The sequence below is a fragment of the Zootoca vivipara genome, chromosome 7 (assembly GCF_965207765.1).
Source record: "Zootoca vivipara chromosome 7, rZooViv2.hap1.1, whole genome shotgun sequence".
NCBI lineage: Eukaryota > Metazoa > Chordata > Lepidosauria > Squamata > Lacertidae > Zootoca > Zootoca vivipara.
Window position 1 is genome coordinate 34700163 of NC_142590.1, and position 19312 is coordinate 34719474.

Consider the following 19312-nt stretch of genomic DNA (forward strand, 5'->3'; position numbering starts at 1 on the left):
CAAACAAATAGTGCTGAATGGATTGTGTTTTCTCTTTATTGTTCCACTGCATATATTCCTTTCCGAGTTAATAATATACAGAAGCAGGCAATAGGCATTAGGGTGGATATTTTCTGAAAGCTTAGCTTCTTTTTCTTTCTTCCTGTTTTTCTCCCTTCCTCTCTCTCTCTCTCTCTCACACACACACACACACATACCCCAGAAGCTGGACAGCTTCGCAGTGTCATACATCTCTATCAGCCTTTCTGATTTATTTAGATTACCAATACTCAAGCCACAGGATGAAAAAGGAAAAGACAGTGACCCTTTGCAGCCAGCATATCAGCTTAGCTTCTGGGGTTCATTTATTATATTTTTGTCACCCTTCAATTTAGTAGCTTAAGGTAGCATACAGTACATGGTTCCCTCCCTTCATTTTATCACAACCCTTTCATGTACATTAGAGAGAGAGAGAGAGAGAGAGAGAGAGAGAGAGAGAGAGAGAGAGAGAGAGAGAGAGAGAGAGAGAGAGATGGGGACTGACTCAGTTACCCAGTGAGATTCAGGGCCATGTGGACAGTTGAATCTGTCTCCCTTGTCCTGGTCTGACACTCAAACCATATACTCTAACCTCACTGTATGTTTTGGGAGCAGAGAAACATCCATATGAAATTGCCCAAGTATAATATCTCCATTGGAAGCCCTGCTCTAAGTGCCCACAACTTCAGAGGTTAGATAGGTGGCAACTCAGAACTGAATTTTCTCAGTGCTGGCATCCCAATAATAAAGTGCTCTTTCTAAGAACTCATCTGGCACCTGCTCTCTGAACTTCAGGTACCAGGTGAATACAGTTTCCTTCTTCAAAGCTTTAAATGGATAAATTAATTTTGCCTTTTCCTGTCAACCACTATTGCTTCATTGAGTTTTGTTGTCCTGGATGATTTATGATGAAAATCAAGTTTAAAGAAATGTTTTAAATAAATAAATGTCAATATTTGAAACGGAAAAGGAAGTAGAATAAAATTCCATGAAATCCCAGTCTCTGACCCCCACTGAAGGGAAAAAGCAGTAAAACAAGGGCAAAAGTATTTTAATAGTGCATTCCAAACAGAGGACATTCCTAAATGTATTAATTCAATTCAATAATATCCCCTTAGCACACAGTCAATTGTAGAGCAGCAGAGTAATAGGCATGAGATGAACAGACACTGAAATTTATTTAAAAGTTGGAACAAATATATTTCTATTTATTCCTAATTTTCATATAAAGAAAGTTAACAATATATGATGCCATATATGATTGGATGAATAATCACTCCTCACAAAAACAAAAATAAACAAAAGCGCTTACTCTTAGAGTGACTACCATTCTGAAATGTTAAATGAGATTTCAAAAATGGAACATGACCAAACATTAATGATATTATTTATTAATTTATGCTACACCTTTTAAACTCAGATTTATTCTAGAATGGCCTTCAATATTTTCGAATATGGTAAGGAGAAGAAGCAAACTTTTAGCTGTCAATACAAAAGGGATTTTCTATCTGACAAATGCTCCTTTTGACAGCTTTCAATTCTGTGTTTTAGATTTTTCATACTGCTTTGTTTCTGAATGCATTTTAAAATTTCCAAAGAGCTTTGGTGACAATTTTGATAAGTGAAAACTGATGTGGAGGAATTACCTTTTTCTTTTCTTGAAATCTGGTTTGTAAAACAAGCAGGAGGTCTACACACTTGTTACTAATTTATAAAATGTATCAGTTCCAAAATGGCCCAAAGCAAATAAACAAACTATAACAACAATTGTGTTTTTAGAGGTACACGCACGCGCATGCGCGTGCGCGCGCACACACACACACACACACAGAGAGGTAGCATTTACAAATGTATGATTAAAATAGCAGGTTCAACTGTATAAAAAAGAAAAGGAAATCATAGAAAAGCTATGTGCTACAATTTATTGTTTATAACAAATAAGTAATTTGTAACTAGCATACAAAAATCCGTATCATCTTGTAACCTAAACTACTGAAAAACATCAAGGAATTTTGTTGTCGCTTTAGAAACCAAACTGTGTCTTATTCCAAACCTCAACTTGCTAAAAGTGTGTACAAATAGGTATATATATAGAGGTCTCCTCTATATTTGCATGTGTAGATATATCACACAGGATGGAGAATAATGCAACGAAGCAGATTGTGTGTATATATAAATAAATAAATATATGTGCCTACCCATCTACGTGAATAAAATAGCTGAAGAGTAATGCTATGAAGTCAAAGATAAGCAGTTATTTTTGACATTTTGACATACAATCACATCAGAATCTGCTTCTTATTAGCCCTTCCTTTGCCTGTTAAAGGTCTATTTTTTAAACCCCAAATGTCAGGAAATCTGGAACAGAAATGTACAATAAAACACGTCCCTTGGCCCTCTGATCTATTAATCTTTCAAATAAACCGAGATAGCTGGATGAGCCAGGGCAAGGTTGTTATATATAGCTACCTTGTGTGTAACGTCACGACATTCATTATACACACTGGGGTTTATAAGGGGGGAAACCCAACCAAAGTCTGAAATAAGTTACACATTTTCTGAAACTGTTTAGCAGACTGGTGAATGGTACTTAGGTCAATTTCTTTGGTAGCTTTTGTTGTACGACCTTCACATTTTATGTCCTATATTATCCATAAATGAGACATTCAAGAAACACAAATTCTCAAACAAAAACACACACTTTATCAGTGGAAAAGCAAACAAAAGAGCTAATGTGCTGTAACTAAAAAAATTCTCAAACAAAGTCATAGTAATTTACTGCCTCAGCTACTCATGGGACCCCACAAATAGACACACATACACACACACGTCCCATAAGGGGTACTTGATTTACTGAATATCCCTGTATAGCAAGAGAAAATGAAAAGGTAAATTGTGCATGAATATGAAAGCTGTAATTTTACCTCTTTTCACCACATGAATCAATTTCACATTTAAAGATTTTGTGAGGAGAATCATGGAAAATCTATGAACCACCACAGAAATGAGTGACGAAAAGCTTTAGATTCAGTAGAATTTTAGAGAATCTGAACACTGAGGATTTTCACCCTCTCAAAACCAACATTAACAGAGCCATCTTCAGCAGTACACCAAAGTAAGTGGGCATAGGAGTCAAGCATTCAACCAAAAAGGAAAGGGAGCAAAAATTGCAGGGGTGGGTGGGTGAGTTTGAGCAGTGACAACGATTTTACAGAATCCCTGCTTATACAGAATTTTTATATATTAAGGAGCAATCTATCAGCTCCAGTCATCTTTGGAAGACTTTTGAAGAATGCTTGCCTGAATAGCAAGGTTTTCAGAAAGGGTCTGAAACATATCATGTTGCTGCTTGTCTAAGAGAATAGGCACTATCATCCTACTCCAGGTGATGGCGGAGCAGAAAACAGGGGCCATGAGGGATTACTAACAAACCCTTCCTAACAATTGCAGTTATTGGACAGGATCATAAGCAGTTAGGCAACCAGTCATCAAGCCATGCTAATACCAAGTTGCCTACAGTTGGTATCCATCTGTCTCAAGAGACAACGGAGTGTGCCTCTAGGGGTGAAGTCAGACTGCTGTATTAGCAACACTGAAGTGACCTTCCCAGGGGGCAAGCCCGGGCTGTGTGTATGGAGGTTCTGAGATGCTCAAACAACTGATGTGGTCCAAAGAAAAGCAGAGCAATATGTTTGGCACCAGCTTGGCTGCAGGAATTGCCAGAAAGAGGTGTATATGATGCAATCCAACCATCTTAGGGACTTCACTCCAGATTTGTGTAGGGTTTGTACCTTAGCCTTTCCTTCTCCCAAAGATATCCCATAAAGCAGTGGAGCTTTAAGACCAGCATTTTCCTTCTCCTAGTTGGGCTACCTTCTTAGGTTGATGAGCTCCAGCTCCCCAGAACTTTGTATATTAGCACAAGACAGAAGAAACATAAACTTGGTCTGGAAGCATATTGGCAGCCAGCACAAGTTCTTTCCTGCAAAGCCCCTTCAAGGATTAGCTGGCTACAGAGCTCCCCAAGGGGAATTCAATAAATAGTGAAGCTCATCCCAGTTGGCTCAATTTCATTGCCAATCAGCTGACTGGCAGTGACAGGAAGTCTCCCTTGCCAATATTTAACAGTGTTTGTACTGTAAGGCTCCTGATTGTGCACTGGCAGTCACTTATTATGTCGGTTGTGTAGCGTATGGGTATGGTTTGGAAGAAACAACATTGTGGGCCAAATTAGGATCTGTACCATGCCTAATTAGGCATGTGTGCCTGAGGTCCACTCCTGCTCTAGCCACGATTGACTTATAGTAGGGTATATCTGAACTGGTGCTCTGCAATCAAGAGATCTTGTGTCTGTCCTCTCAGTAGTCCTAAGACACTCTATTGTTTCTTCATAACAAGACTATTTTCCCCAAAGGTCTGTAGAATCAGATTTCTAATGTGCAATGCCTTTTTGACAATCGTTAAATTCAGCAGCAGCAGCAGCAGCAGCAGCAGCAGCAGCAGCAGCAGCAGCAGCAGCAGCAACAACAACAACAACATCATCATCATCTCTTCTCTGTAACAAATGTCTGCTGAAAAGGAGGAAGAGAAAACCAGGGTGGTAGGAGGAACTAGAAATGCACTTGATGATCTGGAGATGCTTTTAAAAATGATTTTTTTTAAAAAAATGCAGCATTTATTTCTCTTTAAAGATTTGGTGAGAAACCACCACCTCCCTGCCGCATCAATTGCTGCTTTCAACAGGTCTTCATGGGTGGTTGCGTCCCTTTTAAATTTCATTTCCTGATAAAAAGGATAAACAGGCAACTGTTTAATGCTGCCAATTTAGCTTATTTAATCAAAACTGAAAGTTGAATGAGTCTCAGTTGGTAGACAGTCACTGGGGAAGTAGTCAGGTTGAGGGCAGGGGGGGACAGAATAACAAGTTTGTTGTTGTTTTGGAAAAAATACTCATTCAGTTTTACAATATTTTAATAAGAACATGAAAAACATACCCAAAGAAACACTGAAGTGTATGTATTTGTGGGGTTGTTGGGGGAGGGAGTGCTTCTGAAGAGTGGCAGGAACTGTGAAGGTCACTGAATAGGGACATCTGCTTAATTGGGAGTGCTGGCTGGGAACCAATTTACATGAGGCGTTTAACAAGCTTTAAAATCCGGTTTATATGGATGCTTCTGAGACCACATGCCAGCTCTTGTGGAAAACAGGTGGAAGTTGATTTCTTTAAGCTGTATGTTTGCATGACCTGTCATTTCTCAATGCACCTTTAAAAACACTGGAAGTTCACTGTGGGTGAACTACTGACCTTGCTATTATATTTAATAAAACCATGCTTTGCAGTACTTTAAACGCCAGATAAGAGATTGGAAATCCCACCCCAGAACTGACCATTTTAAACCCTCAATCCAATCAGGGTGGGATTGGAAAGCACATGTTCTGCATGCTTTAAACCTGGCTAAACTTTGTTTTTTTAAAAATATTTTAGAGAAAGGGCTAGGCATTCCAGTAAGGGTGGACTGGAGAGGGACAAACATTCCAATCCGGTATAAGGCAACTTCCTATGTTCTTCCCACCCTTTTGGAGGGGCTGTAAGGCAACTTTCCCCTGACCAGAAAGTGAAAGAAAGAAGGGCATTTTAAGAGGCCAAAAATTCCACCTTCCATGATCATATTTCTAAGCAGTGGAAGCACACTATCACCAGACAGAAAAAGAAAAAAGAAAGATGCTTTGCATGGGTGAAGCCAGATGAGAAGCAAGAAAAACAAGTGTCAATACATTTTTCCCTGTGCAGGAAAATGGCAGCTTTGGGGATGTGGGCAATATCTCTGTGTAGGACTGGAATGAACTCCTATACATGGGTGCAGCCAGGATTTTTGTTAGGGGGGGAAGCGATGCCAGATGTTTGGCTTCCGAAAATAATTAGAAAACCGAAACAATCACTTCCAGTTTTCGATCGTTCGAGAGCCGAAACGTTCGAGTTTACAGGTGTTTGGCTTCCAAGATTCTACTGTTATAGATCAGAGGTGGCGAACCTTTTAGATACCGAGTGCCCAAACTCGGGGAGACTTCTTGTAAATAACTCACCATACATGGCCTGCTGGTTCCTTATTATTCTTAACCAGCCCTGTTAAGTACAGGTGGGGAATTGTCTAGCAAAGAGAAGGGAGGACAAGAGAGCAGCCTTATTAGAGGGGGCGAAGTGGAGGCTTCCAGTTGCAGGGCAGAGCTGGCCTTGCACTCTTAAAAAGAAGAAAGGCCTAGCAGGGTGTGCCACCAGCATGCTCTTTTCTCTAAGTGCCTTTTCTTCCTGTTTTGCCGCCAGGATAAGTGAGCGAGGCCACACCTGCGCCTGCTCTTGATCTGAGGTGGCCGCCTTGCAGCACCTCCAGCCGTGCCACCATTTGCTGTGATCCCTGGCAGTGAAGCTGAAGGCCCGCCCCAGCCAGGGACCCCGCTCTGAGCATGCTGCCCAAAGTTATGCTGCGCAGACCGACTAAGCTTTTTAGGTGTCCTGCTTCCCGGACGGAGGCCCCAGCCCCTGCAGAGGCTCCGCTGTTATGTTGCGGCTGTTGTGGCGACCCATGACTCAGGTGAGGCGCCGGGTGGCACTCTGGTAGGGCCCCAGAACCTGGATGGGAGCCGCGTGTTTGCAGTGCCCCTAAGGGCAGGTTGTGCGCCAGGCAGGTTCCTGGGCACAGCTCACAGCCCAGCTCTCTGGTTCATCACCTCACAATAAAGATGGCGCACAGCGGTCAGTGGTGCTTCCTGACTCAGCTGCCGTGAGCGGGTGCCGGCCGTGTGCAGCCTGTTCGGGGAGCCGCCCGAGGAGCACTTGGCTGGCGGAGGAGCGGCCGCGCCAGCGGAAAACAGTGGTGGAGGGGGTGGGGCAAGCAGCTCTTCTTCAGCCACCGCCTCCACTCCAAAAGAAACAGCACGGATGGGCCGATGGCACGTGTGCCACCAGAGACAGCTCTGTGTGGCCACTCTGGCATGCGTGCCATAGGTTCACTACCACTGGTATAGATTATACACAGATCACAGAAACTAACAGCCACTTGAAGATATGGAAAACAGGTATGCAACAACAACTTCACATTGTGTATGTATGGGAGACTCATTTCTCATGCAAGCACAAATGAAATTGCAGACCAACACATGCCCACTGTGTGTGTATTCAACACCCTAATTCTCTGCATGCTGTATACAAATATTAAAAGATTTTTTCATTCCTCCTCCCAGTCCAGCAACTAACTGATTGCCTCCAAATTTCATAGCAAAATGTGCATGCAAGGCTACTTAGATGAAAGCTTGTTAACATAGAGTCCAGGCAGGTAATATTGAATCCAGATTCCAAGAGGCACAGATGAAATGTCAGGTAGGTCATAAACTGCTATAATTCACATCTTGACATATTTTCTTAACATGTGGAATGTGTTACTTGAAGTAAGAAAGGGGAGGGAGTGAATCCCAACATTCTTCAGAAATCACAAACTGGGGTGTAATTGAATATCAAATGATTGCTTGGCATACAAAACAGGTCTCAATTCCTCCTTCCTGTGACTTTAACAGCAGATTTTGATATAATCAAGCACAAAACAAAGGAACTTTAAGAATGGCTTCTTAAAATCTATAATTATTTTTAATTTCTCTTTCCCCTCTGCACTTACCTTTGTCTAGTTCACTTGACACATTCCAAGATGATGTAGGCATTAAATCAGCAGCAGCCGACACATTCATTGCTGAAAGAAATCAGAAAGGGGGGTGGGGAGAGAAAGAGTTAATACAAGCTGTAGCCTATGTAATACCATAGATGGTTCTGAAAAGCATTTGGTATTAAAATATCCTGAGCAGTGCCAGCATTGTTCTGAATGCAAAGACAAGCATTGTTCTGAAGCACAAGATGAAAAAGCAGGAGTCATGATGATGATGAGCAGGGCTGACTCAAGACACTTTGCTGCCTGAGGTGAAGGACAAGAAGCCACCCTTCCCCAAGGCACATACAGAAGCCTGTTGGATCGGCAGTTTAATCATACTCCAATACTGGTGAAAGGGAAATACAGTCATATCTCGGAAGTCTCACGGAATCCGTTTCGGAAGTCCGTTCGGCTTCCAAAACGTTTGGAAACCAAGGCGCGGCTTCTGATTGGCTGCAGGAAGCTCCTGTAACCAATCGGAAGCCATGGAACCCGTGTTGGACATTCAGGTTCCAAAGAACGTTCGCAAACAGGAACACTCACTTCCGTCATTGCAGCGTTCGGGAGCCAAAACGTTTGACTTGCAAGGTGTTCGACTTCCGAGGTACAACTGTATCTGCCACTGCACTTGAGGGCAGAAGGCTAGCCTAAGGCATACAAGGCAGGCCACATGGCACTCACAGATCTGCCTTCCCTGCCCCTCAGCACGTACCACCTGAGGCAGCTGCCTCACTCTGCCTCATCATAGGACCAGCCCTGACTATAAGATTCCACACAAGCTAAATCTTCAGGGCCTAATCAGGGTGTGTGTATGTGTTTTTGTAGCTTTTGAGGAGGAGATTATTGCAGTGCCACAATCACACTCAGTAGCTTAACACTGTATGCAGAAATGTAAAATAGGATACAAACAAAATAAAAGTAATATAGCATAAGAGGTTTGGCTCAGGTAGCCATATGGCAAGAATCATCTACTAGGACTTCCAAGTCCCTTCCCACTTCCTACAGCGCATCCTCATGACTTGCCAAAATTTGAAAAATGTGATGTGCTTTCAAAGGTGTTGAATGTTAATACCAGTTTTAAGACCAAAATTACACTGAAGACAAAAGCAGCTGTTCAAACTACACAGGCATCCATGCTTACTTGTGTGTGTATGAGCACAAACAAATTATTGGCACAGTTGACTCTGAAAATACTAGGAACTCCTGCTAGTGTGATCGGGCTTCTGAACCCACCTTTCCAAATCTGCTTTGGGGGATTGAGAGAAGCCCTAGGACAGCTTGGCAGTGGCAGGGTTGTGGGGGAGAGACTGTCCTGCCAGCCAAGCAGTAATGCTTCTGCTGACTGTGGCACTGAATTCCACTCTGCTTGTATTTAAAAAGTTAGGTTTTAACTGAATCAGGTGTTTGTGTAAAGCCAATAAAGTCATGCATAGTAAGGACACTACACTCTCATTGTAAAAAACCCACGAACACACACACACACACACACACACACACACACACACACACACACGGGAAAAAAGTTCTCTTTCAAGCCCACCTGGTAGTAAAGTTTATTTAAAAGTCAGCCAAGTATTCCCAATGTAAACACAGAGGCTGAAAGCATTATAATTCATCTATAAATGTTTTCATGGAACCAGCTTTTAACATACATGGCACCATGAAGCCAAGAATTTTAAGGCAATATAAATGATATATTGTCTAAAAGAGGTACCATATAGTCAGGTAATCTGAATGCCAAAATTTCCATGGGGTTTAGCACTAGGGAAATTGTCTCAGAATATTTTGTGGGATTAAAATTATATAAAAGTGTTTTGGATGGCCAGTTGGCTGTTGAAATAACTGAAAATGTTGTATGGATATTTATAAATATAAATGTAGATTCTGCTTATAAAACAATACACATTTATGATTAAATATTTTGTTTCTTGTCTATTGTTTGCTTTCTAGTAATAATAAGATTATATATTGCTTTTGAGAGTCTGCCAATTAATAATGTGTTGGATGCAGGCTTTGAGTTCCATGAATGAAAGAGCTTCTTATGAAGTTATTTTAACCAGTGGGGGCATCTTCCAACTTGCACTTATGCATGTGTGTGTGTGCACATGTGCACTCACACACAGAAATATGCTCTGGAGGGTTCCTTAAACTTCCTAAACAGATTCTGAGATGCCACAAGCAGCTGCAGGAGGTAGAGGAAAATGGGGGGGGGGCATCTCAGCACCGCACACTCTCCTGAGCATATCTCTCTACAAGGGATGCTTGATCCAAACCACATTGCTCATTCTATTTTTTACTTTTGCTTCAGCTTTGGCCAAAGCCATACTCCCATGTTTCTCATTGCATTGCTTCTGTTATTTATTTACTTTTTCAAATTAGAATTTCCTAGTCTGCAGAATGGTTGCAGAACCTCCAAGAATATCTATACTTGATGCTGTACTTGTTTCATTTATTTTTCTGTTGATTGGGTCCATGGCCTGGGGCACATGATTTTCATAGCATAGCCCTTGTGCCGTCTGCTAATTCCCCCCTAAAAATTTACCAGGTAAAGGAGCCCTTCTCAGCAGCCAGGCTTAAGGCCCATAATTCTCATAATAGGATAGTGGTTTTGATGACAATGCCGGTGCTAAAGGGAAAAAAAAGTATTAGTATTTTTAAGAGGGCCACAATTTTTTTTTTAGTACTGTGCTAGATTCCTTACAAAAAGTTTCCAGTTAATTCTTTTAAAACAACATTTTGATTTAATTTGCTTTTAGCTTCATAAATATCTCAGTATCGTTTAACACTTGCGTATATATATTTATATATCACTTTTTAAATTAAAGAAAATGATTGTAAAATACACACTGATCCTTTTTTGATTAAGAATTATGGGTTGTATCTGACTAAGGGTGGATTTACACACGGGAGGGGAAAAACCCACTATAAATAAGTCAGAAATTAAATTGCGATACAAAAGAAAAAGAATGCTATAGAAAATTGCACAGAATTATTATTTTTACTGTCCAGTGCCATCTGGTGTTGCATGTTTATAACACTGTTTGTTTTTTTTACTAATGTAGATGAGTTCTATGTGATACTTAGACACTTAACCCATTGGGATCAATGGACCAAATCTAGTTACACACTTAAATTCAGTGATCTTAATGGGTCTATTCAAAGTTGACTTGGTCAGATACAAAGCTTCCTCACGGCATTAATAATAGAAAGTAACAAGCATTTATTCAAATGGTATTTGCTATACAAATAATTATATTATATATGCCTTTCAGTGGAAGTCTGGTTTTCAGTATGGATATAATTATCACTGCAATGACAACTCAATTGGAGTCTTGGCATTGATAAAACCAAAAGTGGCCATCTTTCATCACTGAGCACTAGATACGCCATTCAAGTGAGTCATCTATCTGAGACTGTAAAGAAGATTATACTTTTGTGGAGACACACTAAAGAGTTATATTGATCACTGTTGTGAGACCTTGAAATCTCTGTTTTATGAAGAAGCCAAGACAGAGATGTTACTCAGAAAGAATCAATGGCCTAGAATGAGATAAGAATCTGAAGAAACATTGGAGGCAAGATCTTCCACCACTAGCTCTTCATAGAGTATTTATCGAATATCTTTCTCCCTGCACTGCAAACCATAACTTTATTACCTTTCCCCTCAGTATAGGCACAGTAATCACCAGGTTTCTGTGTTCAATAGGTGAGGAAAGCACTGAAAGCCCACATATTTAGTTGATACAAAATAAAAAATTCCTCCCAGTAGCAGCTTAGAGACCAACCAAGTTTGCCATTGGTTTGAGCTTTCATGTGCATGCACACTTCTTCAGATACACGAAAGCTCATGCCAATAACAAACTTAGTTGGTCGCTAAGGTGCTACTGGAAGGATTTTTTTTATTTTGTTTCGACTGCCGTATGTCAGACCAACACGGCTACCTACCTGTAACTATATTTAGTTGATGTTTTTGCAAACTCCCCTGCATGTCTGATTACATATACATAGGTTCAAACACTGTAAAAAAATGGCATGGTGAACAAAAGCCTGACCCAGAATGGCATGTTGACAGGAACAGCTTCTTGGTAATAATTTGCATGTGCATGGCAAGTCAAAATTCTAAATCTAGTCCTCATGCTGATGTAAATCAAGGCCAGGAAGGAATTCCTGTCAACGAGTTTGCACCTGCCCAGATGTTATTTCATTCCCATGTCATGTCCACTGGGATACTGATGGTTGTACAGAATGTGAATTTGACTCTAGTCTTGAGGTGTTTCAAACCCTCGTATGCATGCCCATTTCCTGAAATATACAATTTCTTAGTCTAAAATTACCACTCACTGTATCTTGGGCCCATCAGCCACATTCATGTATTACCTGCATGGGATATTTCCGCTTCCCCTTGGTCCAAGTTGCTCTAATAGAGTTTGAAGGCCAGAAAGTTATGGCCAAACAGCTCATAATGGTAGCACCACCCATGCCGATATCCCATCTTACCTAAACTGGCAACTCTGTCATAAGCCGTAGAAGTATTATATGCCTGTTCTATAGAATTCTAACCTTCAAATATTACCAGGGTGATAAGTTAGCTGGATGTAAACATCATACTTCACTGATAAGATAGCAAATTAATTGGGCCATCTTGAGCATAATTCTACATGGTGCAGTAGTGCTTCAGTTTGCAATTCATAATGTGTCATTTCTTCAAGGTGAGAAGCAATTCAGGAGGGTTGGGGAAGCTGCAGCCCGTAGGCCTAATTAGACCCACCAGGCCTTTCCATTTGGCCACACCCACATGTACCAAACCTGATGTTCATATATGGGGCAGGTAAAGATGGGCTTGGAGAAAAGAGGCTTTTGCAGGCAACGTCAATCAGCTGATTGGCAGTGCCTGCAAAGCCACTTGTGCAGCAATTCCCAAATGGTATCAGCTCCATTTGGGAAGTCCTATGCTCAGCACTTCTGTAATGCTCCACAGTGGTCACCTAACAGCTCACAGGGTTCACCTAACATCTTTGTGATGGCAGGTAACTGACAGGTAGGCAGAGCCTGAAAGGCTGTGTGGAGATAAGGATCTGGCCCACCTCCCAGGTCCAGTCCCCACTCCTGCATTTCAGGGCTGGGCTTCTGTTCATTTAAGGGCCAGGCTTGCACTTCCCTGTAGTATCACAGAGAATAGGCAATAGCATGCAAATTTGATCTATTTGCACCTCTAAAACCCAAAGGGTCGGTTCTCTTGGGGCTGCAGTGTTTCCAAAGTGCAGTTCTCAGGAATCTTAATAGAAATCAGAATCAGTATTTTAGAAGAAGAAAAGAACTCTAATCAGGTTTGAGTTTTCACCAACTATTATGAAAAGCAGGCTAAGGTTATATTTTGCTTAGGCTTTTGTTTCAGATTGGAATTTTTAACCCAAGAGTGGGAACACACACAGAGAACTGGGCCTTTTAAACCTCACAAGCCTCCACAAAATGTGAGTAAGCTTGGGGATGTGCTGACTGGATAAATTCTGTCAGTCATTTATTATTGACATACCGTATATTGAGAAAGGAACTTGGCAAAACTGTCCTGGTTAAACCTCACTGCCATTTCCTTAATCCATACCAGGTGTGAAGATATTAAAAATGCTTGGATGGGATACCAGAAAGCAAGTCACAGGACACAAGTAGAATATATTTTGTGCTCTATTTATGCTTGTCCCATGTTTCCCACCGTTATGGCTGGTTATGGCTGCTGCGTCACTCGGGGGAGTAGGGTGGGGAACTCATTCCTTTAAATCAGTGGTTCCCAACAGGTGGTCCGCGGACCCCCAGGGGTCCGCGAGCTATGCCAAAGGGGTCCGCAAGATGCAGGGCCGGCTCTAGGGAGGGCGCCTGGTTGGGAGTCCGGGCTGAGCTGCAGCCGTCCGGGACTCCAGGGAAGAGCCGAGAGCTGAACAGAGCTCGGAAAGAGCCCTGCAGTGCCCGAAGCTGCCACTGGGGGCGCGGGGAGTCCTCAGCCGCTTGGGCCTAAACGCTCCCTTCTCGCCAAGGCGTGGATTGAAACACCTCCAGGAGCGGAGCCAGGAGCTTGAAAGGGACGGGTGGGAGACGCAACAAGGAAGAAAATGAAACCGACCAGGAAAAGTACAGTAATTCTGGGAAGTTGCTCGGGGTGCATATGCCCTCCCCCCCTTTCTTTTTGCTCGGCAAAACTTTGGAGTTCTCCTTTTTCTTTTGCAAAAGCGTATGGGGCGTCTGAAGACCCCTCGTGGAGAACCGGGTGGTGTGTGTGTGTGTGTCCGTTTGCACGGAGACTATCCGATCCGATCGGTGTTTGCAAAAACTCTTCAACTTTGCAAGAAGAAAAAAGTGTCTAGCGGGGAGTGGGTGGGAGAGAAGAGGGACAAAAAAGCACCACGAGGAAAGGGGGGGGGATGAGACATGCCTCCCAGGCACTCAGCTATGCAAAAGCGAGCGAGAGGTGAGGGAGTCGGGGAAGAGGATCTTTTGTTCGGTAACCTTCAGTGCAAGTGCAACAAGCTCCAACTTCTTTCCTGCCTTTTCTCTCTGAATAGAGCTGCTTCTGTTGCCCCCCCCCCCCCGTCCGGCTTTCTTTAAAGAAAACAAACACAAACCTTTTTTAAAAAAAGATTTCAAAGGTTTCTCCTCCCAAAGCTACTTTCTTTTACTTTTACATGCTTCTGTTCCCTCTTGATCCCAAAATGGCAACTCTCAGGGTGGGGGGACTCATTTATTTATAATTAATCTCAACGAGATTGAGGACAGAGGACACAAGCAAGAGAAGCTTCGCCGGGGTGTAGTTGTGAAGCTTCCTTTCCCTGCCTCTCTCTCTCTCCTCCATCCGAGATGTTACAAAGCATGTGAGCTGTTCTCCCCCCTCCCCCTTGCCTCCTGTCCCTTCCTAGACGCTCTCAGGATGATTCCTGCTTGCTTTTAATCCGGCCAGCAGCACGGGCACTTTCACCTCCTGAATCCTCAGATACACAAACACATACGCCTCCAGGAGGGGGGAGGGAAGTAGAGAAGCAACAGCTCCCTCAACTCAGGACCCAAACCCTGGAACCTACAGGGTTAAAAAAAGTGACCCCCCTGTTTGCTCCTGATTTCGATCTGCCCCTGTGCTTTGTCCCATTTCCTACCACCCAACAACTTTGTGCTCTTTCCCCCTAAGAGAAGCTTAAAAACTCTTGCTGATTCCTGCAATAAATAGGTCAGCTGCTGGCACTCCACCCTTAAAAAAATGTTCAAAAACTGGCCAATCCTCCCCCCAAAAGGCTCAACAACTCTGGGCAATCACTTCCAACTGGGTAGATCACTGCCCTATAATTATACCAGTATTGTAGAGTTGGATGGGACCCTGTTGAAGATCACCTCTTTACATTTGCTGTCAGCCTTCATTTGCCCTCCTCCTACTATGTAACTTTACATATCTCTCCCTCCCTCACACACAAAACAACAACACACAAACACAGTTGCCTTGGATGCTAGTCCTACTCAGAGTAGACTCACTGAAATGAATTAAAAATCCAAACATTAATTTAAAAGGATCTGCCCTAAGTAGGATTTAGTTGGATGTAGCCTGTTATTATGACCAAAGTATCTTTCCCAAAAAGATCTGCACAAACCAGTTTACCTGAGTGCATTATTCTCAGGGTGGGTGGGGGGACTCATTTATTTATAATTGCATAATATGGGACTAAATAGCATTATGTTGTAAGGACCTTTTATTAAATCTTAGAATTGTAGAGTTGGACGGTACCCAAGGGTCATCTAGTCCAACCCACTGCAATGCTTGAAACCTGGATGGAGTACTCTGTTGTAACTGTAAAAAACGTATAAATATAAAATATAAAAAGACTCTTAATTTGGCTCTCACTTTTTAATTTTAGGATTAGGAATTAATGGGGGTCCTTGTCACAATAGCAGCTCGATGAGGGGTCCTCGAGAAAATTTTGTTGGGAACCCCTGCTTTAAATTAATGTAAGTTTTGGAACCAGTCATCTCACACTCAACATAAACACTTCAGATTATAAAGTTCTTGTTATAGGACGTTAATGCACCACTAAATGAACGTCTACTAAATCACATTGGGTTGAATACTGATGATAGTTCGTAAATGTTTTTGTTCTCAAAACAACACAACCAAAATATTCAAGGAAAAACAAGGGTAGTTAACATTGTCAGATTTGACAATGCTGATCACTTTTAGAGAAGGGAGGGCGGGCCTGGAATTTGTCCCTCTACTTTCACACTGACTGGTGTTTGATGCTATTACTGCTGACAGGCCACTTGTCTGTTTAGTGGTGTGTGCATGATAGATGCAAAATCTTCCCCCATAACAGAAGTGGACTTTCCTGTTCACAACAACCTCTAATGCATCCGATAGGGATGAACCCTATTTCTGAGTCTGGGCAGCCTATGCAGAATATAAAAGCTACGGATTATAAAATATAGACTATAAACTGCTGAACATTAAATATAAAATGGCCATTGGCTGTTAAATATATAATGCTGTCAAATATATCAAATAACGGGCACCAAATATTAAATCCCATTAGATATTGGATGTCAAATGCTAAACAAATACTCAACATCAAATCCCAATAAAAATATATGGGCGGAAAGTTACTTTTGAGGGAAAATTTTAGTGGAAGGGATAGCAAAAATATGCTTGGGCTACTTCATAACAAGTTGCCATTTAGGATTGTATACTTAGTACAGGCATCCCCAAACTGCGGCCCTCCAGATGTTTTGGACTACAATCCCCATCATCCCTGACCACTGGTCCCTTTAGCTAGGGATCATGGGAGTTGTAGGCCAAAACATCTGGAGGGCCGCAGTTTGGGGATGCCTGACTTAGTACATCAACACTTATTTCTTACGCAGCTCAAGGAAAGCAATTTTTCTATGGAACTGAGAGAGAGAGAGAGAGAGAGAGAGAGAGAGAGAGAGAGACTTTCAAAGCTGGAATTGTTGTTTTAAAGTGATTTGCAGGAGGATTTGAGACTTGGTTTCTTTTTTGCCTCAGAACAAAGAACATGAAAATGTCTTGTGCCACTGGAGATGTTAAGTAAATCTTCTAAACAAACACACTTTGCTCGGGGAATTTAAGGGATACTTAATTTCAAATAAGCATGAATGCTAACTAAACATCACTAATTAAAAACCTAAAGAGCTTTTAGTGAACTGTGAAATAGGATAGAAAGCCCATAAAAACAACTTTTATGTTTAAAGTGTGCCCATTCACCAGTGTGAAATAAAAAACTACCTTCCAGGGGCACCTTCAGATTTCAGTGGGAGAAGGAAATATATTTTTAGCAAGGAGGAGTGAGCTCCAGCAAGGTCAAATCTGAGCTCTTGGACACATTCAAGGTGAAACTGCAAAGCAGCAGTGTGTTAAGACAATGTTTATAAATATTATAGTAGCTATAGAAACATTGCCAACACAGGACTGCCACACCTTTTTAAAAAGCCAATAATTTGAGCATTTGGCATGCATTCCTTAAATTGTACATAGCACATTTAATTGTTTTAACATGGTTGCTTTCTGTGAAGTTAGAACCAGTGAGAACAATAAACTCAGAACCACTGAGAAATAATCATGTGTGCAGCGCTAAGGAGGGAAATCCCCCTCTCCCTCTCTAATTGACACCCAGGCACAGCAATTTTACACAAAATACCAACTGGATTACAGACAGAATACGGAATAGAGAAATATCTAGAAATATCTTTTGATGCCTTCCTTCACAGATAATGTTTTAGAGTCCATTGTAACAAACAACAAATTTCAGATAACACCTCAAACCAAGCTCCACAAACCTCACAAATTGGAGGCCAAGGCTGAGGTCTTACCAGATGTGCACTGTGATCAGCAATGATGCTGTACAATATCACAAAATGTGCTTGCTTACAACTTACTCTCCAGGCATCAATACTTTTACTTTCAGGCCCAAATTCCAGATGAGGAGGATGGAGTGCTTAGGAAAAATAAACATAACTCATGTTGTCCTGGGCCTGTACTACATTATGAAGCATCGGTATATTACTGTACTGCTAGGGGAATCGTCCTGTGATTTCACCTATGCCTCTTTGTTGCTAGCCAGCAGGATGGGTTAAAGCAGGGGTGTCAAACTCAAATTCATCGGGGGCCGCATCAGCAGTTTGGTCACCCTCAAAGGGCCAGTTGTGTCTGTAGGACTATGTGTCCACTCTTTATTATCATAAATTATTGTCACTGCATTCAATTATTACTGTTTTTTGTAATAATGTAAGCTCATTCCCGCCCCCACGCGGATCACATTCCTGCGTCGTGGCGCGTGTGTGGGAGGGGATGTAAACGAGGGAAATTTGAACAAAAGGTGGGGATCGATGGCTTCCGGAGGGGGGGCTCAACTAAACCTTCGGCAGGAAGGAGAAAGCCACTGCTGGGATTAAAAACCTGCAGATGGAAAGAGGGCTTCCCTCCCCCGCCCTGCGCACACCCAAACCCCGCTAGGCAGGATGCCACACGCTGCAACCCACCCCATGCTTTGGAGAGGGGCAGGAACATGGTGTGCAGCGCCAACTCCCTGCTTTGCTTTTGCATCCTCCCTCCTCAGCGCCAGAGTCCCTTCCCCTCGCGCTGAGGGAGGGCAGCGGATTTCCCGAGGAGGAAGGCGGCGGCAGCCCCAGCGGACGTGCATCTTCGCCTCAGAGCTGCTCTTCCCCCCACCCACGCTGTTGTCATCTTCGCCGCCGCCTCTCCCTACCGGGACTGCAGGCAGAGGAGGCTTGAAAACCTCCCCCCCCCAAAAAAACTCCCCTCCCACCTACTCAAACCGCAAGACGACTCCATCTGGAGCCCTACATCACGAGGGGCTGAGAGGAGGAGGCGGCAGAGCGGGAAGAGCAGGAACCCGTGCCGTCACCGCCTCCTCCCTCCCGGCCGCCCCCCGGGGAGCAGCTCCGCCAGAACTGAGAAGCCAAAGGGCGGCTTGGGGGTGGGGGGCAGAGCAAAAGCCAGGCACCCTCCCGAGTGTCTATGAGGAGAAAACGGGGGAAGAGAAACCTGGCTCCATCAAGAGAGCGGCTGTTGCGCTTAGCCTACTTCCCCCTCAGGCTCACTCCGCGTCCCTTTCGCCCGCTCGCTCGCCCACCTCCCGGATGCAGCCGAGGAGAGGAAGGGAAGCGGCGGGCGGCAGCTCCCCAATGCCGCCTCACTCGCTCTCGGAGACAACAGCAAAGCCCGCCAAAAAAAACACCAGCGCTGCTCCGTCCCGGCACCAACTTTGCCGGCGACGCCTGTAGGGCTTTCCTACCTCCTCGGCGGGCTTCCTCCTCCTCCTCCTGCATCTCACTTCCCCGTCTGGCCGCTGTGCCACCGCCTCCCTCAGCCTCATTCGAAATTGAAATTCCCTGGCCAAGGCCGTCAGCGCGGCTCCAGCGCTCCGGCCTCTGCCTGCAGCCCCGCCCCCGGTTTTGACCCTCGGCCAATCGCAGGCTCCAGAACTACTGTCAGCGGCTACTGTCAGCGGTGGCTACACGGGCCACATGACGAGGTCTGGCGGGCCGGATTAGGCCCCCGGGCCTTGTGTTTGACACCCGTGGGTTAAAGCAAGAGT

General features: G+C 43.3%; 1 protein-coding gene across 2 annotated transcripts in view; it reads right to left on the bottom strand.

Moving 5' to 3' along the window:
- ROR1 (ROR family WNT receptor 1) overlaps positions 1-19312 on the bottom strand; it is a 157356-nt gene that overhangs the window by 42419 nt on the left and 95625 nt on the right. For both annotated transcript variants that reach the window (XM_035121572.3, XM_088673949.1), the window contains exon 2: positions 7686-7757. In XM_035121572.3, coding sequence (XP_034977463.2) covers positions 7686-7757 — 72 coding nt within the window. The remainder of the gene's footprint in view (positions 1-7685; positions 7758-19312) is intronic.